The following is a 27,559-nucleotide window of genomic DNA, read 5'->3' as shown; positions in this document are numbered from 1 at the left end:
TTTATGTGAACGCAAATAAATTATTCGAGAAATTAAAAAGCAACTTAATGTCGTACTAGAGAAGAACGCGCTCTCGCGCGCGTACTTTAGACAACGCTCGCTGGTGCTAATCATATCATATCAGTATGAGTAAGAAAAAAATATGTGTGCGATAACAGCGAAGCATATTGTGCAAAGCGTAGCGCCACACATACAAATGGGCTGTGTAGGTAAGGGCGCTTCACACAGCAATACCAAGAAGAACGCTGGCAAAAACGCCGCAAAGAATTTATTGTATACAATTTTTTTTTTTGGAAATTGATAACCACTAAATTTTAAGCATGCTTTAAGCTGACGCTCAATGCGCCGCTGACGCAACAAAGGCGCGCGCGTCCACCAGCGTCTTGCATACATTTGTTATGATCACTATTTCATACGCTATGCATACTTGAACAGAGCTGCGCGCGCCATCGCCTTGCGCTCTTACTTGAAGTCGTGCGCGCAATCAAAACCATAGCAGCGCAATCGTCACAAAAGCGACGCGCGCCTGGGCAGCGCTGAGCGACTGGCAAGCAAATACCGCCTTGCGCTCAACGCGTTCAGTACACTTCTGACGCGCGCTTTTTGCGGCCGTCGCAACAACACAGCTACCTCAATTTTAATTTTTTTATAAAACTATTTAAATGTATCATTTTGCGAAAGTAGCGCGCGCGCGTACGCTTATCGCCAAAGCGGCCGAGTGACGAGACAACCTATCTAGCAAGCTAGCGTCGTCGAGTAGAATAGTAAGGCGTAGACAAGGCGACAATTAATCCTAGCATGCGCCTGTTCGCTACAATTGGCATACATACTAGTGACAGTAGAAGAAGAAGAAAGCAAAAAAGCAAATAAACTAAGAATAATATATAGAAAACACAAGTGAATAATCGCTTCAAGGTAATTTGTAAGCTACAGCTGTCAGCGCGGATCGCAGATCGCTGATTTCTGAGCGGTGATCGCGTGGATTGTGGCAGTGATCGCGCGTACGTGCCACACCAAGACGCCGAGCGCCTGAGGCAAATGCAGGCGCGTGATAGTTGTAGAGCTTTGGAGCTAAAGCGCTTCGACTCAAGTAACTTAAATTAAAAAAATAAAAAGTGTAACAAAGTAATCTAAAGGAATCTAAACTCAAATACTAGCACATAAAAATATCAAATACTGCTGGAAAGTCCAAAAAAATCGTTTCAGCTTATTTAGTGAAATCAGCTGATTCATGCTGTTATTCTAGTGAAATTAGCGCGTTCAGTCTAACTACTAACAAGTGCTAAATAAATATTGAGTTTCTGTCTATGTGTGTGTGTGTGTGTGTGTGCTCACAGTGACGTATTCAGAAAGCAGCTACAACTAACAGGTGTCACTAGCAAAACCACAAATATGCCATAAGCATCCGTAATACTAATGAATAGTGCTGAATTCCGTACAACAACAATTACAAAGCAATCTTAATAATTCATGTATATACATTCTCCACAATAAATCTCGGTTGCGACTTATTAACGCTGCGCAGCGATTATTCATACACATCTTCGTGCATAGATTTGTTTGTATATCTATACAGAGATGAGCAAATCGCAAGTTACACAGTCTGATATACAAAAATACACTAAACAATAATAAATAATAAGTAATAAGCAAGGAAATTACAAATTTATTATTTAATTGTACAACAATAAATAATGGAAAATGTTTAAGTGTGTTTAATGAGTACCTCTTCGCTATAGAGTGCCCTTTACTAGATTTCATAACAGTATAGATCACTTCAAGTCATGTCTATATGCATTAGAAAATTGTAAATTTGTATTCATTAGTTGTGCTTTTGCTTGCTGATTTTAATTTTTACAAACCCAGACTTTGGCCTTGAACTTGAAACCTTTTCAAAACGAAAATTATCAAGTAAGCTAGTATTAAATTAATAATAGATCGTTATGTCGATACGAACGCGTTCAATATAAATAAAGGGTGATCCATTTTTTTAAAGGTTATCTCTTTCAAATGTTGGCCGCGGCTACATCTCAGATGGTTCATCCATTGAGTCCAATTTGCTCAATTTACTCTTTCAAGCATTTCGACTGGTCCCTGGCGAATCACACGCGTGATGTTTTGCTCCAAGGCCTGATCGAAAGTAGTTTGTCCGCATAGACTTTAGACTATACATATCCCCACAGGAAAAAAGTCTAACGGCGTGATAGCTCACGATCTTCGTGATCAATAGACCATCCCAAAATGTGAAATTATCTTCTCACCGAAGTGTTCTCTCAATAAATCCATTGATTGATGCGAGGTGCTGGAAAGTGGCGCCGTCTTTTTGAAACGAAATGTCGCCAAGAGCACTAAATAGAAGATTCAGGCATCAAATACACGATTATCATGACACACTAACGGTCGCCACTGACAGTAACGTCCTCACCGGCATAATTTTTGAAGAAATATGGACCGAAAATTCCCCTGACCCGCAACCCACACTAAACCGTTCTTTTTTTTCGGTCAAATATTATCCAATAATGAATATTGGAACTCAAGATGGGTGATAGTGTTACGAATAGTAAGGTCAGTAAGCCGTTTAAGTCGACCATAAGTTGAGCGAAGCGCGCGAAACACATTCTTGCTGTAGAGTGACGTAAATTTTCGTAATAAGGTTGAACAATTTGTAAACGATGTTCAGGTGTAAGTCTTTCCATGACGCGAATCACGTGTGATTTGTCAAAAATATGCTATTCAAAAATGTACCTCTACTTGGATCTCGCGATATAATTGAAAACATCTCTTCCTTTTCCATATCATTTATGTCTAACATATCTCAAATATTGATATAACGCCGATTCGACAAAGCAATAAGCACAACAGAAAATAACTGTTTTTGACTAAACCGGTTTTAATTTTCCCGATTTTTCTCATTACCAACAAATATAATATAATTCACTTAAAACAATTAATTAAAATGAATTGTTTAAATTCCGCATTTTTTTAGTTTTGTTCATATTAGACAAGTGGAACACTTCACCTCAATGCATGTTACTATACTGGACTTAAATTATTAATTCAAAAGCTTAAAGGTTCTAATATACATAAGTGATAGACGTTCTAATGACGTCAAAAATTGTAATCGTTTGATAAGCCGAATGTACTTTGTTTAATATAAGAACCCTAAATAATACGATCAGGCTGAGGCAATTTGTGAAATTTAAAATAATCTCTCATAGTTATAACCGAAAATCTGAACCTATGTAATACCAAAATGAGCAGATAATAAGCCCAACAAAAACACGAGAAATCAGCATATTTATGTCTAGTCGATCTCAAACTAATAAAGTTAGAAACCCAACTGTATGCCACAAGGTATTAAATAATCTAGGACAAACTTTCGCTGAAAGATTTGTTAGCCTAGAAAAAGGTGTAAGTGAGTGAGTGAGAGAGAGTCAGAGCGAAGGAAAATATTTATATTTATATTCATCTCTCTAGTAGAACAGATCCGATGTGACCGACGCTTACATATAATTAAAAGAAAATGGTTGAAAAGCAATTTAACCCGTAAAACTACAAACTATTAGAGCCAAAAAGTATATAGTAATTCACTTTATACTCGTAATTTGATGAAAGCAAATTAAATGAACAAGGTGATGTAATGTCAGAATATTTAAATTATTTCATCAAATGACTCAAAAATTATAAAATGCAATATTTTGTATTTTTTGTTGAGATACCAATAAAATTATGATTAAGCATTGCCAAAGCTGTTTAAGCCATAGAAAGCATCAATTTTGTTTACTTAAACGCTGCGATCACATTAAGTTCGAACTCATACGATTTGCAATGATTTCATAACAAATATTCAATGAAGGTTCAGGCGAAGCGGAATATTTTATACCCTACACGGGCTTTTAATAATGTTAGGTACTAATTCTAAGCCGATTTCTAGACGTAGAGCTAATTTGTGAAGGGCTCGATAATTTCGTTGTTATGAAGATTTTCTTATTTTCATTAGAAGAAGATCGTTTATGAATTATCCTCGTGTAGGGATCAGCCATAATTCACTTTAACTTTCCAATAATAATTTTTTTTTCGATATCATTACCGACCTTGGACTTATATATATATATACTGATATATATAAAAGAACAGTTAAATCTATACACAATGCATAAAAAATGAATTTCTGTGATATGAAATCAAAAAATCAATATGAAAAAATCCCTCTTGTTGAAAAAAAAAAAACTATTACGTCATCCATGAATTTAGCATGGTCATTGACACTTCGCAAACATTGATAAGAACCCAAAGTACATAAATGAACCGATATTACTTAAAAATGTATCACTAATGGCTAACTTCTAAGGAAACGCCTATAACAAATATAATTTTCTCTCACAATTATTTTTTATACCAGTTAAAAATATTTGTCGTTCCAAGAGGTTCAGGCAGGTTAATTGAAAAAAGCGCTAATTTTAATATTCATATTATTTAAGGGCATTCTAGACAAAGAATTGTATGGTTATGAGACTATATTTATATAATACTTACTTATAGACTATATAGACCTAATCGAAGGTTGGTATTTATTATGTCATTGGGAATGGCTTCAATTATATTAATAAAATATTCTAATAAAAACTTAGTCCTTCTGTCGTTCGGTACACACTCATTTTTCTGATCTGGAGCGTATCATTTACTTGAAAGATAACGATTAACGATTTCTGTATTCGTCCAATATATTTAAAATGGGATAGTCAATTTACTACTCACTCTAATTTTCCTAAAAAAATTCTAATCCCTTCTTCTCCTGGTTCCAAAAAAAATTCCCGATAAACATTCTTAAAGGAAATAAAGAGGTTTTCAATGTTAGCAATACGTATGGTAGTTATTCGAAGAGATACAGATCAAGAGTCCAATAATTTCAATGGATCGATATCAAGCCATACTATATTCAGAAGTAATACGTCTAAATCATTTTAATACAATTGTTCTATTCATAAAATATATAACTGATAAAAAAGAACATAAAAATTTAAAATAATTACAGATTCCAGGAACCTTCATTCAAAACGAAAATAAAGTCTAAATAAATGTTATCACCAGAGAGATAATAAAACTAACAAACGTATGAAATTATTAAGAAATAAAAGATATGACAAGTGATAAAAAACAGTGCTATAAACAGTTGTGCAATAAAGCAGAGAATAGCAAGTATACGATGGAGGAATCCAAATACTCATAAAGTGTTTAAAAAGTAGTGCAAAATACGAGAATAAAAAATATTGAAAATACTAATAGTATTAGCTTAGAGGGGGCGGTTGCTCGCTGAATGAGCGTTTTTGTACAGCTGTGAACATGAAAGTCTCAGTTTTGGCGCAGTCTTAAAGCCAAATTGTCAACAACGAGCGTAAATATTAGTTTCATAACCAAAAAAGCAAAAAAAACGGAAAGAATTTGCCGTAAAATACTATCAGTGATAACAAGAGTGAGAGCTAGCAACAAACACCAATAACAAAAACGACGACGATAATAACAACAGGAAAATAGCAAAAATATTTAATTAGCAACCGGCGCAGTAACAACAACAGCAACAATGGTTAAAGACAGACTACCCGAGCTGCTACAGGTAAGTTCAACACATACTCACACAAATACTCTAAAATCTAAGTGCATGTGTGTGTTGGTAGATTATTTTTTGTGAGGTTTTGAGAGTTGGGAGAGTCTAGATAACAGCCATTTGGTAGTATGTGTGCTTGCTAGTGTTTGAAAGATCTAGGCAATGTTGCCACCAACTTGAAAGTGAAGAGAATGCCGAAAATGTGAAATTATACCTTAAAATTGTTTGGGACTTTAAATTTTTTTTATTTATAAATAAACTAAGAGGGTCCTATATAGTCTAAAACAGTCTTAAATTATACTGAAGCTCTTCTAATATACGCCATTTTAATCAGAGGAGCCTCTGAAGCTCATGTTACCGTGTGCGAGTGCAAGCCAATGAAGCTTTCAGTGATGAGAAAGCTCTAAGAATATAAATCGCTATCGATGTTCACCAACATACTAATACCTTGACTTTGATATGTATAGGTTGAAGTAACCCTATATTACATAATATTTAACCTGACGACAATATAAGAACCGAATCCGTCGGTGATCATTTTCGGGATGAGATTCCTAGTCAGTTTGTAAGAATTAAAACTACCTTTGGCTTTATAAAATATTGGTACAGCTCGTAAGTTCTCCAAATGGTCGAAATCAAGTGCTTAGAAGGTAATGAGGTCAAATCATGTATGAGTTAAAACTTATTGAAGTAGAGTTCTCCAATGAAGATCGTCACACAGCAAGAAAGAACAATGTATTTTATATCATAGGTCAAATAATTGGTCCAGAGACACCAAATGTTCTTTAGCTATAGGGACATCCTGAACAAATTGGCAGTAATCTGTATTTCGACGAAACAGAGACTGTCTAAATCAGTGGTCGGGATTACTAAAAGACGATTAGACTATGTTAACACCTTTGATAGACTATTGTCTAAAGACTTTTAGGTTCCTTAACGGAGTCTACCAAATTTGAAGAGTATCTAATTTCAATATGAATCTACCACGTAACCTCGGCCCCTTTTTGCCAAAACCACCGAAATTTAAACTGAAATCCATCAATTAAAAAAAAATCATAAAATCTGGCAACCCCACGCATAGGTGTACAGTTAATTGCCTACCTATACGTAATTACGTTTATGTGCCGTTGAGCGTAATTTGCAACAGGAAGGGTGGAAGCGTGTGCAAACGTAAAAAAAAACAATAATAACAACAACAAACAACCAAAAGAGTCACATCAGCGCGCACACAGTGAGTTCGGCGCGACAATCAGTGGAGCACTTAACCGCTTGCAGCGAGCAGAAAATATGGCTAACAGCAGTGAGTGAGTAACGGCAGTGGTAGGCGCAAATTGCGCAGATTTGGCAGCACCATCGGCAGGGCGGACGTGTTTTACTCTTATTTTCATATAAAATCATTGAATTTTTTTTTCTTTTGCGCAAAAAAAGAAATTAGTAAATCGGAGCTTTTTCAATTGTTGCATTAGACTCATGTTCGATATACTTGTATGCGGTGCAAACCAATTGATAGCAATCAGCTGTGGACGAGCATATACCGTTAGATCGTAATTGACGCGGCGCATCAGCTGATCACAGACAAACAGATAGGCATAGAGTTGAGTGTGCGGAAGCAAAAAAGTAAAAAAAAACAACAACAACAAAAGTTTAAAAAAGCGGTTAGTGTCTACAGTTATGAAGATGTTTGTGTGTTTGAGGGGTGTGTTGCTGCATGTGTCATGCTCTAAAATATGTAATTTGTGTAAGATTTTAATTATTGGAAATTGTTTACTTTTTTATTGTTTGCATATCAAATACTTCATTTGTTTTTGTTTTCTGTTTTTTCTCGCAGCGCTCCAATAGCGTGCTGTCCACCGTCTCTGCCACGAATGGTACGGCATTGTTTCAGCGTTCCAGCAATAGCGAGCTCAAATTAGCCGAGATGAGTGCACCCATGGACGCGATACTCAATCCGGTAAATAAATTTGCATAAGAATCAGGGGAGGCAAAAAAGAAATCTATTAAGCAAGCAAGCAAGTATTTGAACTGTAGTCGGCAGCAATGACAAGAAACTGTATGCACAATTGTCTATGCAAATGTGCATATGTATATGTCTGTTTATGTGTGTGTGACTTCTTAAAGTCGGCTAGTCTAACAAAGAAATCCACTTCCAGCTAGACAATGCGAGTGTGGTTTACTTATTGATAGACGCTTTTAAATATGCTTAAGCTGATAGTCATACTTATTTATATTGATTTTGATACAGACTGTGTCTGTCTGTCTGTGTAATAGAATGCAGAATCTTGCTTATGCACATGAAGTGTTATATATTGGTCCACTTGTGAGTTCAATAATCGCGCACACAGCATCGCACAATAACGTTTTTTTTTATTTTTATATATTTTTTTAATTTTACTTGGTTTCATTTTACTTTATCAATATCTTTTAGCTTATCCCTTACCTCAGTTTTTATTAAATTAATTTCTATTAAATTTTAGTTTAATTCTCTCCATTTTTAATTTAAAAAATGTAAATTAATGTTATCCTAACCTTGCTTATTTATCAAAATAATCAATAATTTAATGTCACATTTTAATTTTAATTACTATTTTTTAATTACTATTAATTTTAATACAGTAGAACTTCCATAACTCGAACTTCTATAACTCGAAGATCTCCATAATTCGAACTTTTGAACTGGCAATAGCGTTTAGAAATCAAATTTCATACAAATTTTCTTCCATAAATCAAAATAAAGGGCATAATACAAAAATTCAAATTTTGCTACCGTGACAGAATTTTAAAAGAGTCCCTCTATATCGTATGGAGATTAACAAAAAATATGGTATTGCACATATTGATTGCATAAATCAAGTAACAAAGGCATGGGATACAGACTTCAAGAGCCGGACAATTGCTTTTTGAAAAATTGTATGTTTTAATGAAAATTCTATAACTCGAAGTCTCTCTGACTCTAAGTTTTTTTGTGGATTATGGTGATTCGAGTTAGAAAAGTTCCACTGTATTTAAATATATACTTTTTTAGTTTAATTTCCTTAAATTTTAGTTTAAATTTTAAATTTTTTATTCAAATAATTTAATTTAACCTTATTTTTATTAAATTTTCAGATTAATTTTCACAATTTCTCAAAAAAATTCAATGTAATGTTATTTCTATCTTCACTTATTTATTACTGTAGTCAACCATGCTTCATTAATTATTTTATTATTATATTAGTTTAATATTTTAATTAATAATTTTTTTTTGTTTAAATTTTAGTTCAACTTTCAAATTTTTATAGAACAAATTTTAATTAATTTCATTCCTAACCTCACTTTTTATGACATTAATTTTTACTCAAATTAATTTAAAAAAAAATTAAATTAATGTTATTTCTAACCCCAATTCTAATTTTTATTATCAGTTATAATTCAATAAATTTTATATCAGTGCATTATGCATTTTAGATTATATATTAATATTTAATTAATTTTAATACATTTTTTTGTTTCGGTGTTATATATATATTTAATATAATTATTTTTTTAAATTATGTTTTCTAACCTCAATTAATTTTAATATTATTTTTAATACTAAGTATGTGTCTTATGTAATAATATGATTATTATTACAGTTAGAATAAAAAAATTTTTAATTTTTATTTAAATTTTATTAACCTAATTATTATTTTCTTATTATTTAAATTATTGGTCTACAACTTTGCTTCCGCCGTTTTCCAATAGATGTCTCTATGGTCAAGCTTTGGTCGATTAAATCGATTTTTTTATATCGATCTTGGTCATTTGTGTCAACATTAACCCAATAAAATATTTGTAGAGATCTGTTTACATCCCAAACCTATTCTCAACTGAAAATGTCACTTTTTGAGCCGTATTCTCGACATGTGCGGGAAATTTTGCATTTCTTTTTTAATTCCAAGAAAAGTGCGGCTGAGGCTCATCGAATGCTTTCGGATATGTACGGTGAGACTGTCCAAAGTGAAAAAAGCCTTAAATTTGCAAAAAAAAAGGCGGAAGAAAAGTTGTAGACCTTTTATATTTTTGTACTTTAAGAATTCCAAATTGATTTTTTATTTTATTTATTCTAAACATAAAAAAAATTTAATCTCTAAACATTTGCTCATTTATAAATTTGCCCTCATTTCGCACTTTTATAACATTTAACCTACAGAAAAAAAAAACAGAAAAAAAATTTGCATGCTCCTAAACTGTATAATTAACACACATTTTAGAGCATTGTTCTTAAAACAACAAGAAAGTTGTCTCAGTGTTGGGGTGTAAATGTTTGTCTATGCACTTAGCGGATACATGAGTGCTCTTAGGAGTAAGCATACGTAATAGGCTTTGCTTAAGTGTGTCAGTGAGAATGTAGGTGTGTGTGTGTAACAGCTGAGGGTGATTAACAGTGCTGCCACTTAGGACCAATTTACCAATATTTGTAGTATTTACAATAATTTTTCTAAAAATCGGAAGGAGAAGAAGATATCACTATCATTTTTCTAAATTTTAACAGGGTATCGAGCGATCTCACGCTCTATCTCAAAATCGTATTAGCTTGAACTTGACCTATATTTAATAATATGTAGCCTTTAATAATAATTTTAAATTAAAGATAGATTACAGGGGAACACTTGTTTTTTTTTTTAAATTTTTTTTTAACATTTTTGTCGGAAAAATGGTAAAAGTGGCAACATACACGCAGCTCTACTCGGATATGTACGCTTATCAGTAGTAGCTAAGCCACTTTTAGAGTATTATAAATAATTTTTTATTGCTACTGAAGTCATATTGTATACTCACTGATATATATACATACATTTGTAAGGAAATTACTTTCTAAATGAAATGATAATATCAGCTGAGACTAAGTGAAAGCATTGCTGAAGACAATTTGAAGTAGAGAATATAACTATAAATAAAAGCAACTGTCTGAATTTAGACCTGTGAGATAATATTAAGCCTATGAGATTATATTGGAGAAAGAACCTACAACCTTATAAAAATTGTAGTTTACACAAAAATAAATGTATAAATGGTATAACGCTTTTCAATATTTTTTTTTTACCTTCGAAGTGTTATGTTCCATTTCAATGGCCTCAAATTCAAGTACCATCGCTATGCCGGTTACTGAGATAAGATCAATTATGGCAGATAAGTTCAAGTTCATGAAATAAAAATTTACGAATATATGATAGACTCTAAAAAGCTACAAAAAAATTAGGCATATACCTTTTCATATTATTGGCGCCAAAAGCGTTTCTTTTCTACATAAGAGCACCATTCCTGAGTTGAAAGCAATTATTTTAACCATATTTGCACGGGAATTAGGACTAGTGCTTTGCTCAAAACAATTTTGAAACCATCTGAAAGATTTTTCCTAAAGGAAGTTGAACTTCATCAACTTTTGAACTTAATCTTCATTATAGGGTCCATTATTTATCAAGTGGTTCTTCTAAAGCAATCTCCACTCATGTGAGAAAAATTATAACAATTTCCATATAACTATTTAAACCAAACAACTCGTTAAACATTTTATTATCAAAACGTTTCATTAGACTTTGAAAATCCCCTACTACTCACAACTACCCTTTTTCTATGGAAAATAAAAACAGCACGCCTCGGTCGTAATTCGCGTATATTTCAGTGGAATTATAACATTTCTTCAATACAGCACACTTCACTCCTCATATTTAGAATGCAATAATACTGAGTTCAATTTTCTTCAATTACTTCGAGCTTGGAGTAATTAGAAATTTTGCTCACGTAGCTGCGCACATGTATTTATATGCATATAATACATAAATATACATATATGAGACACTTGCTTCAGGTGAATGTCTATGGAAATTGGTGCAGCGTTTTGCCAATAATTATTACTCACATACCCCGTTACCGTCATATAAACAATTTAAATTATTAAACACATGTTTGCTGTCGTACATACAAATTTTAAAATATGTATTTATATGTAGATATGTATGCCATATAGGTACCAAAAGCGTGCGCCGTTCGCCATTCATTAGAAAAATTTGCATTTCTCTAGATGCAGCAATCATTATTTTTCATTTTTCTAACAAATGTTCGTTTCGTTATTAATTGGCATCTAATTCAAATAGATTTGCGTCATTGTAACTGTAAATTTATATTTGCTTCTCAGTACATTTTATGTACATACATATATTTTTATCTGGTGTATGTGTAAATTGCCCTTTTTGTTTTATTTTTGTTTTTGTTATTCAAATTCTTTTCAATAAAATACAAGTGCTCACTTACACTTGTAAGTTGAAGAGTACTTTAGATAATTTTTTATATTTTTTCACATTCACACATAATGCGCTTCATTGATAAATTGACAATTGTCATTGATTCAGCTCAGGATTGTTTTCATAAACTGTTGAACTTCCATAACTCGAACTCTTGAATATGACAATAGTAGTCAAATCTTTCTTCTTTCCGTAACTCGAAAGTCTCTCTAACTCGAAATTTGTTTGTGGATTATGGTGATTCGTGCTAGGGTTCAACTGGTACATAGTTCAACTGTACATACAGACTAGTGAATACGCTATTTCTATATCTAATTTCAGTTTTTTTAATTTTTTTTTTTTTATAAATTAATTTTATAATTAATTAATAATCCCCCTTTTTTAATGTTATTTTTATTTTTATTATTATTTCCTTTCAATAATATGGATTACGTTTCCCTAGCCGCTTATATTCAATTGATTGATATTAATTTTTTCGGTTCCGAAATATCGATCAATATTAAAAATATGAAAAAAAATAATAAAAAATTTTTCTAAAGTAAGCATTGATAAAAACTATTATCGATAGCAGAAATTAAATCTTCAAAAGCTGAATTTTGCCAATAACGAATTTATAGAAAATATTTACAATTAAATGTTCTCGAAACATTTCATTTTTTTTTTTCAAATTGGGAGCGTATGTAAGGCTCCGTTTCATGCAAACATAACACTCCCTTACTTGTTTCAATTTATTATTATCTTTTAGGTTAGAAAAAACATCAGCAAACAAATAAAATACATAAACCACATGTGTGTGTTAATCATGTGAATACACCTTGATATGTATGTACGTCTGTATGTATGTATAAGGGCTAATTGTTTACGACAAACCAAATTCAATCGATTAAAATTCGATTTGTTTTTGATTTTGTTTTGTTTTTATCATTTGGCTAATTAGAATCAACAAACAAAGTGGTTATATACATACAGACACAGATATACACATAAAATATATATATACATTGTATGTATGTGTGTATTTCCACTTTTATCTTTTAGCATAACCTTGCTTTTGAAAAGATATGCTTTTCGATATTAGTAACTACGATAACTTCATGGATAGTACTCATGTATGTATGTATGTGGTAAACAATTAATATAGGCCTAAGCGCTCACCGAATTGAATGCCCGATACACTTTAGATGAAACATATAGTATATCATAGCATGGAATTTCATTAAATGATTTAAGGTTATTATTTCTAATAAACAAAATAAGGACACCTTAAACAAAGTTTTTCTAATAAAATATTAATCTTAAATAAAGGATGACATTAATTAGAATATATTAAATAGTAGTAAGAATTATTATATTAAAAAATATTTCTAAATTAATAAAATAATTAAATATCAAATATAATTTCATACAAATGCTCAAATTCTCACAATTTCCCTCCCTTAATTGCAGTATTCGGAGATACGAGTACAATTGGCACAAATCTCTGCGAATTTGGAGACAATGAGTCGAATGGTGCAAACAATAAATATACGTAATTTTAATGGTATGTTAACACCTAACATAGAAAACACTTATATGTCACTGACCAAAACTCAAATATACACTTTCAATTCTCACAGAAAAGGAAATGGATGAACTGCGCACACAAAATTTAAAAATGGGCAATCAGCTGATGAACAAATTCAGAGAATTCAAAGCGAATATGCCGCCCGAGAATGATTTCACATTGGAGGCGCGCATGAAGCGCACACTTTTCTACGGGCTCTATCAGAGTTACATACAAATATGGACGAAAAACGAAGAGTTCCTGCAATTGTATGAGCGCAAGCTAAAGAAAAATCTGGAAATGCATTCGAAAATCAGTAAGTGCGGCGCGCATACATTTGATGAAGTAGATTTATATGAATGAATGTAATAAATTAATGATTTACCACTTACCTCCATGTAGTGAACTGCAATTCCACCGAAGAAGAAATTGAAGAACTGATAGCAAATAAGACGACGAATCTGTTTGTTGGCAATGTAAGTTGAAAACATACTGTTTTTACACGCATACGCTTAACGCTTACATTTTACAAACACACACACACGATTTACACTAACACGTAACGCGAACCGACGAACCGACGAACCGACGACTTTACACTAACACTTTACGCGAACACTTCTCATCAACACTTTACCCGACTTTCGTCCACAGATTCTAGAAGAGACCGAAAATGAACGACGCACACTCCGCGATTTGATGGATCGTTTCAATGAACTCAAGAAATTGGAAAAGTCCATTGAAGATGTGCATGCCTTATTCCTGCGTATACAAACACTCGTAATGGAACAGGTGCGTACAACAACGACATAGCACCGGCAATTGCAACTTTGTATTTGTAATTTGTTTATATTCACATAATTGTTTATTTGCAGAGTGAAACGATAAATCGCGTTGAATTTGTTGCACAGCAAGCGACGCATTTCGTTGATAAAGGTCAGAATAAGCTGCAGAAAGCAGAGTCACTGAAAAAGAAAGCTTTAAAGGTTAGCCATCAGCAGCTGCATTGCAACGCAATTGTGTTACTTACCTTTATGTTTTTGTTTTGCAGAAGAAGTTTTGGCTTATCGGCATCGCGATGGCTGTGTTAATTGTATTAATATTAATTGGTATATATTTATGATCGAAAAACAAATATATTTATAATAAAATAAATTCAAACCGCACGGAAATTTTTCACTTTATACGCTTTACTAAAGTCTCAAACCGGAACTTTTTGACAGTTAGAATAGGAAGAGGAAAAATAGCGGCAGTTGGTGAATAAGTGAGCGTCGTGTTGAATCTGCGATACGGTGCTGCCACTTATTTAACAGAATATACTAAATAAATAAATGAATAAAAATTTAATTATTTTAACTATTTTAATAAATTAAATTTATTTAATCAAACAAAAGAAGAGGAATAAAAGCGTAAGTATTTAATGTATTTTTAAATTAGTGCATAATTATTATTTGTTTAATATCTATTTATTTTGTATAAAGAGTATGTTTGTAAGTGTTAAATAAAATGCGAAAAATTTAAAAATATTATCTCTTCAATACCTATAATGATAAAAATACATCTTTAAAGTTTAAATTATCCATTAATCACACCAACAATATGGCAGCATTTCGCTCAAACACTCCCAAATTCCGCAATTTCTAATTGCACACATTTTCGTCTCCGTCATTTGCAACCCAATCAGCAGTTGGTAGTATTTTCGCAAAGTGCATCAATAAACAAAAATCCTATGCAGGCAAAACAACAACAACGAAGTAGTAGAAATAGAAAGAAAAAGGGAATAGAATTTTTGTACTGAGTTGTGAACACCAAGAGAATATACAAATAAATGAAAACAATGTGAAAAGTGTAAATTATTAATGCATTTTGTATATAAAAACGTCGACATTCGGCTGGTTGTTTAGGTAAAACAATATAGTAAACAATATGTAATGATATTTGGTAAAACGACTGATAAAAATAAATAAAAAGTCTTAATATGCAAAGCTATCAACGAAACGAAAGTCGAGCGCCATTTTTGTCAGTTGTCAACTTCGTGTTTTCGCAAGTGAATTTAGTGAAATTTTATCAAATAATTACACATTAAATCCGCTCTGAGAATTAAGAAATTTGGTAAATAATGAAAATTCAACGTGTATAGAACGTTTTGCCGGCAATTATTTGAAAAACTGTGCAGTTTAAGCGAAGTTATTTGCCTGTGAAATTCAGCGTGCCGACGTAGTCGAAAGGGCGCAATTAAAATTTCTTTGTCGTGTGAAAAATTGCCAATAAAGTTTTCTTCAAAAGGCTTTAATTAAATTCCTGAATCAACGTATATGTTTGGAATTTTCTTAAACACAATTTTATTTTAAATAGGTTTACGGAAAATGAGCGCTAATGCTCTGGGCGGGGAAGAAAAACAGACGGCACTCTCGATTACGACGACAACTGTACCACCCGGCCAAGAAGAATTCATTGATGAGTTCGAGGAGTTATTCGAATGCAATGAAGCTGAAATCAAAATCGGTGATAGAGTGACACTTGCCATAACGAGCAATACCAAAAGCGTCGGCGGCGGAAAAAATGCCAATGAGCGCAAACCAAACGGCGTTATATCCACAAATTGTGATGAAAAATCGCGCACCGAGGTAATGAGCGCTTGATGAGATGTGTATGTGTTATGAATGAATAAATTAAACTTGGTTTGGAATTTTTCGCACCAATTTTTTAGTTGGATTCCGAAGTAAGTGAGCTACTGGGTTCTGTGATAATGCATAATTGTACGGGAACGCGTGCCAGTGCACGGGTCATACAAAAAATGAAACAAGACCAGACGCGTCCGTTAACACCACCAAATGAACGCGATCCACAGCGACGTGAAGACAAGACAATGCAAAAGACACCATCGCAATTGCGCAGCAATAAACCGACATGGACGAATTTAGAACGCAATCACTTTTTTGATGCACTGAATGAATTTGGTAAGGATTTCGATGCACTCGGCAATTATATAAACACAAAACTGAAACGTAGAAGCGCAGCAGATAGTGCATTCAAGACGAAAGAACAAGTGCGACAGCACTATTACCAAACCTATCATAAAATCTGTAAATACATCAAATTCTCTGACGGTAAGTGGCCTTGTCGGTAATATATTTATGTATAATGTATACTATAGCAAATCTTTTGTTTTCCGTTGCAGAGGTTAAGAAACCCGCACAGGAGTTATATGCGCTTATCAACTATGGAGAAATGCGTAGGAAACTGCAATTTGTAACCGATAAGCACTTCATGAAGTTGCGAAATCTTGTCTACCACGGGCACATAAGTGTGCGTTGTAAAGGCAAAAACCTGCGTATAAAGACACCATCTTGTAAGGCGTTAAGGAGACTGAATCAACTTGATGGTGAATATATTAAAAATAAAATATTTATTTATTTTATAATTAGCACGTCAATAACATTAATTTTCAATTGCAGACTCACTTGAGGACATTAAATTGCCATCGAAAATCGAAGTGATCGTTAGTCCCGCCACTATGGAAGCATTTGGACGCGTGCAAACTGTTGCACAAAATCCACGTGTACGCACCACCGTGCCGCTACATAAGAAATTGTTCAATTTTATCAAAACGTTTCAAATGAAGTGGCGTAGTGCTGAACAAAAAATGGCTGAAGAAGAATTGAAATTATTTCCGACCGCTTGTGCGCCTACTCCCTCGTTACATTCAAGCGACTGTAATGGTCAGCAAACTGTCGAAAATATTGAGCATCTACCAGCCTTTCAAGATCCCGAAATGTGTTTTTTACCAAAACCAGGTGTGCCTATACATCGCCCATTGTTAAGCATCACAGAGTACCTTGGTAGTGGCAATATCTGTTTGACCGCCTACGAGGAACGTATGGGCGTGAAAGTGCGTGGTGAAACATTATCACAAGATCGATCTGCGCATAAGCGACCACGCACTGAAAGTGGTTCGGAAAAACGTTCGCCTGATTCGAAGAAAAACAAACTGTTCAATAGTCCACCCTATGAGAAACTGGATAGTGATGGCCCAGCTGGTGATATTGTGTACAAAGATGAACTTGGCGCGCTGTATGAACAGGACCTACTAATACCCGGGAAATGTGAAAGCAGTAGCGATGAATTAAGTGATGAGCTGCAAGAGTTGCTGGGCGTTGATTTGGATAGTAGTGTAGTGTTAAAAGAAGGTGCTGATAACTCCCAAGAGGAGCTGAAAATGCCATTAAACACAAGTGATATAACAATAAATGCAAATACAACTTTCAACCAGAATCAAAACACTGCCAATAATCAGGCGCGTATGCGACGTGCTGTCAATGCGCGCGGACGTGCTAGTGCGTCCAATTTTAAACCGCTCATCAGCGAGGCAGTGATACGGCGCATACGAAAAGGCTGGACGATTTCAACGACGGCAGACATAACTATCGGTGATCTTTATGTTGTGTTGGGACAAGATTCGAAACTCGAACTCGATTACTATTGGACGGACAGACAACAACAACAGCAACAACCAAGTGTGAATAGTGCTAACAACAGCAATATGTTGCTGAATCCGAGCAATATGCAAGTGAATAGTAGCTGCAATTTAACCTTCACTGGCGCTGCTTTGGAGTCTATGACGCAATCAGATACAAAAGTTTTTATGCAAAAACAAAACGGTATGCCATATAATCCCAGCGAATGTGATGACCCCGATTTGTTGAAGTCGCTCTCCAACGCTGGTGTTGCGAATAAACTTAAACATCTGCTGTTGATTGCGAATCTGAGTGAGCGTATGCGCAAGCGACAGTGCTCCTGCGGACACACATGCGAGCGTAATGTGGCCAAAACGAGAGTAAGTAAAAGCAAAAAAGACAAAAAAAAAATATATTTTATTGAAAACTATTTATTTATTTTACAGATTGAACGCAATATTGCCACAAAGACGTATGTCTCGACAAAAACTTTTTCAACCAACAACAACAACGAGAGCAATAATGTCTTTCGGCAGCCTGTTGCACCCATACGACGGCCACTCTTCAATATGGACAGCGTCAAACCAATGAATCCCGTAAGTGAGAGCAATAAATATATTAAGAAAGATATTTTTTTTTTTAATTTTTTTTTAACTTTTCTTCATTTATTTTTATTTCACAGTTATCACGCCAAAAGCAATCAATGCGTCAAACGCTGGTGCAACGTATGCTATTGCCTGGTGGCAGTACCGCCAATCAGTCGTACGATGTGTTGAAAGCTAAAAATATTGAAAACGCACGCGAAAACTCTGCCAACAACTCGGTGCAACCAAACTCAAACATAGAATCTCATACCTCACCTGCGTCAAATGACTTGTCTCCTTTTAAGACAATGTCGGAAGTGTCAACCTCAGTGCCGCTACAACATAATCCACCTCCAACAAGTAGCAATTCTTCACCTTTCACTTCAATTACAAATAATCATCTAGACGAAGTGGCGGAGCTAGACAATAATCCTTCAACTTCGGCAGCTTTTAAAATGGCTGATGTCACAGCGAACAACACAGATCTTGTTGGTCGTTTCTTTCAATCCTCGGCTGTTGACAACACTGACATATCGCTCTCATCGTCATTTCCCGATAGCGCTTTCGATGAGACTACAAGTGAGTAGAAAAATGTGTATTCTTTTTATTGTTTTTGTATTTGATATTAGATGTAAGGAGACTTAAGTTAGAGTGGAACCGAACTGTAACTCGTATCGTAAATTAGACCGGCTGTAATTAATATTTCGTATTAGTTAGGTTAAGTATCGATTATTTCATTACGATCCATCATAAAAAAGTATAAATTTTTTTTCGCTACAACAACTATGACATACAGAAATAAATTCTAGGGAAAGTTATAGACTATATGTTTAGCGAAGTAATATAACCTCAAAATTATTCGAATATTTTTTCGCTACAAACAACAACAACGCCATACAGAAATAAATTCTAGGGAAAGATATAGATATAGTCTATAGCTTGGCGAAAAAATCTCAAACTATTTCAATATAACCTCAACATTTTTGGACTAATTTTTTGTTCGCTACAACAACATTCAGAAATTAATTTTAGGGAAAGATATAGAAAAAAAATTCTCGAACACTTTGCATTAACCTCAAAATTACTGGAGTATTTTTTCGGTACAACAACAACAAAGAAAATATAGGTATAGACTATAGATATTATCCTTAGCGAAAAATTCTCAAATCATTTGTGTATAACCTCAAAATTATTGGAGTAATTTATTTTTTCACTACAACAACAACAATGCCACACAGAAACTAATTCGTCTCATTATCGTGATAATTTTTTTTATATAATAATTAATATTCTCCCCTTCGACAGATACAAGCTCACTGAACGGCATGACACCGACACATTTACTGCGCGAGTCCACGTCGAATTCACGTTGGCTGGAAGAGAACATCAATGATTTCTCACTCACAAGTCTGCTGGGACATTTGGATGAGATCAATGCTACGCGTGATATTTTGGTAAGTTGATATCAAGTCTTTCTTCATTTTTTCATGATCAAAAATAGCACATTTTCTATATGCGCATACTTAACCCACTCAGGATCCCTCGTCGAGTTTGTCGGTGATAAGCGAGAGCAGCGTCGATTATATGCATAAATTTCAAGAGATTACTGCCTTAATGCAAAGCCAGGATAAGGATTAAAAGAAATATAAAAAAGAAAAAGTTATATAATTTATTGTGCTGAAATTAAGTGCTGCCTAGTGGCTGGTTGTTGTACCATGCCGTTGGCTACCGCATAAAGATCTGACCAAACTGTATACATGCATAGATATTAGTTAGTTATAGTAACAACACCAATAGTTTGTAAGCGAAAAATTTGCGACATTTTTGTTTTGTTTTAGTTTTTCACCATACTTTTGCATTTTTCAACTTTAAATTTTCATTTTTTTTAATTTATTATTATTTTTTTTTTAATTTTTTTCTTTAATTTGTTTCTTTTTTTAATTTTAATATTTTTTTAATTTAATTTAATTTTTTTTATTTCATTTTTTTATTTAATTTTATTTTTTTATTTTAATTTTTTTTTAATTTTATTCTTTTTAATTAATTGATTTTTTTTTTTTTTAATTTTTTTTTAAATTAATTTTGTTTACATTTAATTTTTTTTTAATTATTTTTTTTTCAAATTAATTTTTTTTCAAATTAATTTTTTTTTATTTTTTTTTAATTAATTTTTTATATATATATTTTTTTTTTAATTTTTTGTTTCGAAACATATACATCAGCATCTCCATTTTTTGCACGTATTTATATACATTTGCACCCATATACACAAAGGAAAGGAATATACATATATATATTCATTTCTCGCTCACAATTATTTACTATTTTATTTTTAGGCATATATTTAATTACATTAATTTGTGCTATAATTTATATACTCAAAATGATTTTATTTCTATGATCATCACAACAAATACATATGTATATATGCTTAGTTGCTTCCCTCTCCCTCTACAAATGACCCGTATATATTATATATCTATATCTATATATATATATATTCATAGTTTTTACGCTGGACTTTGTGATTTTCGCTAAAGCTACACTCATTAATTGTTGCAAAAAAAAAAAAACACTCTGACTTTTAGTTGACGCACTTCTTGAAATGACGAAATTCGAATTTTACACTATGCTTTCAAAGTACTTACCCACTTCAAATTCAAATATAATTTTTTTTTTGGGTACAACTCCCTTCGTGTGTAGTAATTTATATATTTTTCTATTTTTCTCGAGTATTTTGTGCACTAATTCATATTAACTCATACATTCGCACACACACCGCATACACTCATTGAAACATTCTTCAGTCATGTGGTTAGAAATTGGCTTCTACTTTGTAAATGCGCTCGTTACGTTTATTATAAGCTGCAGTATTTAGTAGTAGAGCTGACAACACGCAGTACATCAAATTAAATATTAATTAATACTAAGTTTAAAGCATAAGCATATACATATTGTTACTTGTTTTGCCATTTCCCTTCCTTGTTCGGTTTGTGGACATCCATATATGGTATATATATATATATTTTTTTTTTTGATACGCTCCTAATCTATAAGTGTAATATATACATATATGTACGCATTGAAGTTTGTATTAATCGAGTACGTATTATTGAAGTCTGTATAAATCATTTATTATTCGTTCTTTATTTAGCCAAGTAAGTAAGTAAGTCGTAGTCTCTAGGTAAACATGCATCCTAACAAAGCATTAGTTTAAGTTGAACCATTAAAAACAACAACAACAACACCTGCTTGTAGTAGGTGTGCAAGCACGTTAACCAACAACAAAACTCAAATATATATAAAAAATGAAAACAAAAAATATTTTTAATATCCCCTGAAAGTGAAGTGTTTTAATTCAGACCATTTTTTTTGAGGTTAGGAATTCTTAGATATTTTTTTTACATATTTTTTAATTGTTTAGAAAGAAATTTCACAAAAGTTATTTGTTTTAATTTAAATTTAGTTTTGTTGTAAGAAACTGTATAAAAGCAGCTGTATAAAATGAGCTGTTCGAAAATTGTATTTTTTTTTTATTTTAATTTTTAAATTTTTTTTTTAATTTGTTTTTATTTTTTTTTATTATTTTTTTATTATTTATTTTTTTTTAATTTGTTTTTATTTTTTTTTATTATTTATTTTTTTTTTTTAATTTGTTTTTATTTTTTTTTTTAATTTGTTTTTATTTTTTTTTTTAATTTGTTTTTATTTTTTTTTATTATTTATTATTTATTTATTTTTAATTTTTTTTTTATTTTTTATTTTTTTTTAATCATACTGGAAGAATAGTTTGATTATGTTGCTGTTGTAGCATGTTGAGTAATACACTGTGGACACAGTGTTGAGTGGGTTATTAATCCTGTGATTCTGCTCAAAATAAATAGACCCGATTTATTTTCGAAAACTTTGCGAAAATTTGCGAGAAGTAGGTGCTTTTTTATTTTTTTTTAAAGGTTTCTGAATTTAGCCGATAACCTTGTGATTATAACGATGAGGCCGCTGAAATAGATACCATAACATTCAGAGTTTCAAATCTACTCCTTGTTGCCTTACATACTAGTTTTCTGGAACCCCTACACACCATCTCCTTTTATTACTTCTCCTATAATTCCTTTTTAGTAAACTAACAACAACGTTCTTCGAAAGTGTTGCATAATCTCCAAACTCTCAAAACAATTACTACTTTCAATAAAGAACTCTTACATATTTTCAATTTTTACGCGTATATATTTTTTTCTCTTTAGTATATCGAATGAACAGTTACATTTTATGTGTTTTTAATTAATTCATTTGTTGCTTTAGTTTATTTATTTATTTTATTTTTGTTTTGTTTTAAGGATGAAACGTACCACAGTACTCTCTAGCGCTTAATCAAAATTTTGGTTTTTTGTGTTTTTATTAATTTTTTTTTGTTTTATCTATGTTAGTACAATAAGATCGCATTTCGAATGTGTTTTTAATCTCTTCAATTTCATTATATATAGTTTTGCTATGCTCTTATTTCATATAAATTTTTACCCTTTTGCTTTCGATTGAATAGTTGCGTTTATATTTCATTTTTATTTCTGTTTTTTTTTATGTATATATATATATTTAATTCAGGTGTTCTAACAAAATTTAACATTAAATAATTTCATTATTTTTTTTTTATTTTCCTTACTACTTTCTTATTTCTTATTGTGTATAATTATTATTATTTCTTTAAATACTTATTTATTTATTATTTAGTTTTCAAGTTTCATAAGTTTCGTAGTTTTTTTACCGACTTCTATTTTGCTTAAAAATATACATATGCTATAACAAATTTTTAGGTTATGATTTATTCTGTTTTTTTTTTGCAAATTTCATTGCAAGTAGTGCACATATCATTTTTAATATATTATCAAATATTTTAACAATTTTCAAAAAAAGAAACAAATGAAGTAAATAGTTCTTAACTCAAGATTACTATTTAGTTTTGAGAGATTTCTAGCTGTATTTTGACGGATAGAAGTAATTTTGTATTATGAATTAATAAAAAAAAGACGGCCTTGGTACATAAAACCCCAGTTATTTATAGGTTTTTGTATTTTATTGCCACTTTTTTAGGACATGGGCGCCGTTATTTCAAGAATTTGCCGATTTTCAACCAACAAACCTCCGAAAAATATGGTTTTCTGTACTAAGTACCGGCTTTTTGAGTCAATTCAAAGTCTCAAGTATTGAGATATCAAAAAAAATTTGTTATACTCTAGTCCTATATAGATACTAAACATTTTGAGGGATAAGTAATAATCAACTATTAGAGTATTTGACTATTGAGTTATTGAGGTGGGTCCAAAGGATATAGTATTATTGATTGATAAATTTTATTATATTATAAAGAGTGATTCATTTCGAGGCTCCCTACTTAAAAAAAAAAACACAAAAAATTCAAATTTTTTATCTTTCGAAAGAACATTTTGAATCGCGGGATTCTCCGAATAGCCTTTCGACTTTATATATACCCACAGAAAAAAGTGTAAAGGTGTGTAATTACACGAGTTGATGGTCAATCGACCGTCCCAAAACGTGAAATTATCTGCTGAACGGAATTTGGCTCCAAAACGTCATATCTTCTGAGTTGCTGTGAACGGTGCCGAATCGACTCTCCAACGGTCTTCGTGTACACTTTCAGCTATGGCTGATATATTTTCTTCACTGCGTCCTGGACTCTGTATATGCGGTCGAATATTAGCCAATAATGAATGATGGGTCTCAAGTTGGGTGATGTTGTTACGAATAGTAACTCAGTAGTAGAGCTGCAAAACTATCGCTAGTCGTCCAATTCGTTGTTTTCGATAGTCCGAGTTGAAACGATAGTGTCGATAGTATCGGATAATGTTTATTAGTGAGTATTAACAATATAGTACTTGCATTACTAGGGAGTTGCGGTAGTACAATACCACGATACTATCGTTATTCGCAAATGATCATTTGATTCGAAAACAAATTACATAATTCTGTACTATCGATAGTGCCATCAATAGTTATGCAGCTCTACTCAGTAGGCCGATTATGTTGACCAGAAGTTGAATGATGATACCAAACCAAACTGAACAAAAATAGCATGGCAGCTTAACACGACTCACGCGTGATCTGTCAAAAGAGACTATTGAAAAAAGTACCTCTACTTGGATCACTCGTTATAATTATGAACAGATTGCGCCATAACTGAATCTTTATGTTCAAAAAATCACTTTAATCATCGGCTTATGCATAAATTATAAATCCTCGTATTGCTTGTTGGATCTAGTAGATCCAACCAAGAAGTATTAGATACACTCGAACTCAAACGGTATTATTAATGAATGTCTATAGTGGAAGAGCACTTAGGATCACTTCTCAAATTTTAGACAAAATATTGTGTATTTCACTCTTAGATATAGCGGCTTCAACATAGCCTGAGAGATTATGAGAACACTTTGGAAGGAAAGTCGATGTTATGAAACTTACAACGGCACTAACAATGTGATATATTTCGAAAGGTCAAAAGTTAAAAGTTTTACGTTGTTGATCAAAATCCATCATAAATAGTTAAAACATTTCTAGAACTGAGTATGACAGTCTTCAAAACATTACTCAAAGTCTGGATATATCTAAATCATCTAAAGACAGGGCTTGTAACTTTTATTATTTTTTTTTAATTTTTTATATTCTTTCGTAATTTAATAATTATTTCTAGAATCCAGCGGCCGGTATTCATCAAAGTTGATTTAACAGTAGTTTCAAAAAACGAACTCGTCGTCGAGGTTAGACCACAGTGAATGCTGTGTATGTCATTTCGTATAAGAGGTCATACGAAGATATGTTTAAAATCATTTGTGGTCTTGCTTTTAAGTCTGTATGTAGGGGGTTACACGGGTTTCGAAAAGTCGATTTTTTGTTTTTTGGCTTATTAATTTCTACAACGTTCTACAACATCTCAAGTCCTAAGTTTTTAAGTCGATCCGAATAATAGTTTCGGAGATACCGTCTTTGGAAGGTGTGCGCTCCAAGTCAAGTACTATTGTTACTCAAAACATTAAACGCGTTTTTCTCGGAACCGGTTCAAAGTCGGTTGTCAAGGTGTTCGAGATACAATTTACTCGTGCTTGAACGAAAGATTTTATTATTTTTTTTTTCAATTACAACTATTTTAAAAAAAACAAAATGTCAAGCAAATTTGAACGAAGTTTTTATTTTTTGGGGAAAATGTCTGCCAAAATTACAATTTTCACTTTTTTGTCTTTCCTTCGTTCAAGCACGGCAGGACCATAATCTGCCTAAAACACTTATTTTTGTCTTTTTTTTCATTTTGGATGATCCTGTCAGGAGTTATGCTGACAACGCGGAGGCACCTTTTTTCCGAGGGGTCACCGAAATGGAGGAGTTTTACTTTTTTTTTGAAAATTTCAGAAATTATTCTTTAAATATGTATCTATAAGACAGAAAAAAGTTTGTATTAAATAAATAATTTTTTACTTGAAAAAAATGAAAATGGGCCATTTTTTACGCGACAAAACCCATGTAACCCCTTAATTAGAATTTAAGATATTACCGTATCTAGAGTCAACTTCAGTATGGCGTTATGGTCATTTCCAGTCGATCGATATTTATGATCTCTTCGTTCGTGTTTCATTTGCGTTTAAGCAAGAGGCATATGCTTCTTAAGTTTAAGGAACATGAAGATTTAGCTACAGCGCGAATAAAAATTATTAAAAGGATAAAATAATATTGGCGATAAGTTCTTAATTTACTCTCTTCACTGCTTTTATTATTGTAATTTCTTTTCTTTTTTAAATTTTTGAAATGATTTATTGAATTTCGTTTAGTTTTTTTATTAGCGTGCAATTTGCATTGCTAACTTGATCAATTTATGTACATTCGTTACATATATGTATGTATGTACATAGGCATATACATATACATATGTATTTATAAATATTTGAATTTATTATTTAAGCTTGCGCGTGAGTGCATTTCATTCTCATAGGCTAATCAATTCACTTTTTGCTTTTTTTATAGTTTGTCATTCTATTTTATTGTTTTTATTTTACTTTATATATGTACACACATATGCGTGTGTGTATGTATATGTAATAGTTTTTTTTTTTTTTTATTATTCCTGTGTGGATTTTGTGTTCTAATGAATATTTATTTGCTGAACTGCTGATAACAACAACAATAACTGAAAAGGCACATTTTGATGAAACGCGTTTGCTAATGGAAAATGATTAAAGCGAATGACTTTGTGTGTATGTGTGTGTGCGCGTGTGTGTGAGTGTGAATGTTTATGTGTGTGTGTGTATATATGATTGTGTGGGAGATTGTACCTGAATGAGGGATAACATTATGATAAATAACTGTAATAATATCTTTGATTGAGTTTTATAACTCTGTCAACTGAAAAAACTTTATTATTTTAATTTGGAGATTTGAACCTACGGTTCACCCAACGCTAGGAAAAAAACCAAAATTTTTGATTAATAGAAATCTTACCCACTAAAAAGTAAGAGGTATATCTCGAAACGCTTGAACGATGTCTTCAGGGGTTGAAAATTTCGCTTGATATTTTTAAAAGCTTTAAAAATTTCTTGAATTAGAAGTTGGTTAGAGCATCTCAAATGATCACCAATAACTTAAGTCGACTTAAGCTACTTTTACAATGAAGTATCAATTGATGTGTTTTACTGAGGAAATGTGAATGTGAGTGAGAGTGGATGAGTGGTTGAGTGAATGGATATAACTTTAGTAGTATTTTTAGGAGGAAAATCCATTTTTATGTGGTCAAATTGAAATTATATATCGCTCATTTACTTGAATAGTGACACAACTCAAAAAAGTCGATTTTTCAGGAGAGCGATTTACAGTTTTCAATTGTCTCTTATTTAGCAAATATAGGAAAATGCCATCAGTTTATTGACAAATCTAGTGGCCTGTAATATATTAAAAACAATGTTGAGCATAAATAGACCAAATAGAGTGTACTAATGCTTTTTCTTGGGCATAAATGTGACCCACTTTGAATTATGTCGTTATTTGTGAAAAATATAAATTAATTTCGCTGTCTTAAGTCAAATGTGTCGTTTTTGCTGAAAAGAAAAAAAAAT

General features: G+C 32.2%; 2 protein-coding genes and 1 long non-coding RNA gene across 9 annotated transcripts in view; 2 read left to right on the top strand and 1 right to left on the bottom strand.

Moving 5' to 3' along the window:
• LOC128921924 (uncharacterized) overlaps positions 1-16,238 on the bottom strand; it is a 136,914-nt gene extending 120,676 nt beyond the window's left edge. For both annotated transcript variants that reach the window (XR_008471244.1, XR_008471245.1), the window contains exons 1-3: positions 16,108-16,238; positions 14,439-14,727; positions 13,801-14,373 (exon numbers count right to left, since the gene is read on the bottom strand). This is a non-coding gene — a long non-coding RNA (uncharacterized LOC128921924). The remainder of the gene's footprint in view (positions 1-13,800; positions 14,374-14,438; positions 14,728-16,107) is intronic.
• On the top strand, positions 548-14,574 carry Syx4_0 (syntaxin-4). 5 transcript variants are annotated; one of them, XM_011189494.3, is made up of 9 exons: positions 548-764; positions 5,036-5,614; positions 7,434-7,556; positions 13,312-13,405; positions 13,482-13,724; positions 13,811-13,884; positions 14,063-14,200; positions 14,284-14,394; positions 14,460-14,574. In XM_011189494.3, exons 2-9 carry the CDS (start codon positions 5,582-5,584, stop codon positions 14,529-14,531), a joined length of 888 nt encoding a protein of 295 aa, XP_011187796.2. In that variant the 5' UTR covers positions 548-764; positions 5,036-5,581; the 3' UTR covers positions 14,532-14,574. The 5 variants fall into 5 exon arrangements, with proteins under 5 accessions (XP_011187796.2, XP_011187795.2, XP_054086939.1 ...); XM_011189493.3 differs by having other exon boundaries at positions 548-915; XM_054230964.1 differs by lacking the exons at positions 548-764; positions 5,036-5,614 and adding an exon at positions 6,864-7,301.
• LOC105215535 (protein cramped) lies at positions 15,135-20,339 on the top strand. 2 transcript variants are annotated; one of them, XM_029042439.2, is made up of 9 exons: positions 15,135-15,312; positions 15,764-16,035; positions 16,119-16,518; positions 16,590-16,793; positions 16,867-18,245; positions 18,312-18,461; positions 18,548-19,028; positions 19,755-19,903; positions 19,986-20,339. In XM_029042439.2, the coding sequence occupies exons 2-9, from the start codon at positions 15,775-15,777 to the stop codon at positions 20,085-20,087; spliced, it is 3,126 nt and encodes a 1,041-aa protein (XP_028898272.2). In that variant the 5' UTR covers positions 15,135-15,312; positions 15,764-15,774; the 3' UTR covers positions 20,088-20,339. The 2 variants fall into 2 exon arrangements, with proteins under 2 accessions (XP_028898272.2, XP_028898273.2); XM_029042440.2 differs by lacking the exon at positions 15,135-15,312 and adding an exon at positions 15,364-15,520.
• The last annotated feature ends 7,220 nt before the right edge of the window (positions 20,340-27,559 follow it).

This window comes from Zeugodacus cucurbitae, chromosome 5, assembly GCF_028554725.1.
Source record: "Zeugodacus cucurbitae isolate PBARC_wt_2022May chromosome 5, idZeuCucr1.2, whole genome shotgun sequence".
Classification (NCBI taxonomy): domain Eukaryota; kingdom Metazoa; phylum Arthropoda; class Insecta; order Diptera; family Tephritidae; genus Zeugodacus; species Zeugodacus cucurbitae.
Note: the sequence above shows the minus strand (reverse complement) of the source record. Positions and strands in the feature narration are given on the sequence as shown.

Bases quoted from the DNA above. Each gene is read 5' to 3' on its own strand.
- Syx4_0 (XM_011189494.3), top strand. From the start codon at position 5,582: ATGGTTAAAGACAGACTACCCGAGCTGCTACAG. The intron at 13,885-14,062 runs GTAAGTTGAAAA...TTTCGTCCACAG, and splicing joins CGAATCTGTTTGTTGGCAAT to ATTCTAGAAGAGACCGAAAA. The intron at 14,395-14,459 runs GTTAGCCATCAG...TTTGTTTTGCAG, and splicing joins TGAAAAAGAAAGCTTTAAAG to AAGAAGTTTTGGCTTATCGG.
- LOC105215535 (XM_029042439.2), top strand. From the start codon at position 15,775: ATGAGCGCTAATGCTCTGGGCGGGGAAGAAAAACAGACGGCACTCTCG. The intron at 18,462-18,547 runs GTAAGTGAGAGC...TTTATTTCACAG, and splicing joins GCGTCAAACCAATGAATCCC to TTATCACGCCAAAAGCAATC. The intron at 19,029-19,754 runs GTGAGTAGAAAA...CCCCTTCGACAG, and splicing joins CGCTTTCGATGAGACTACAA to ATACAAGCTCACTGAACGGC.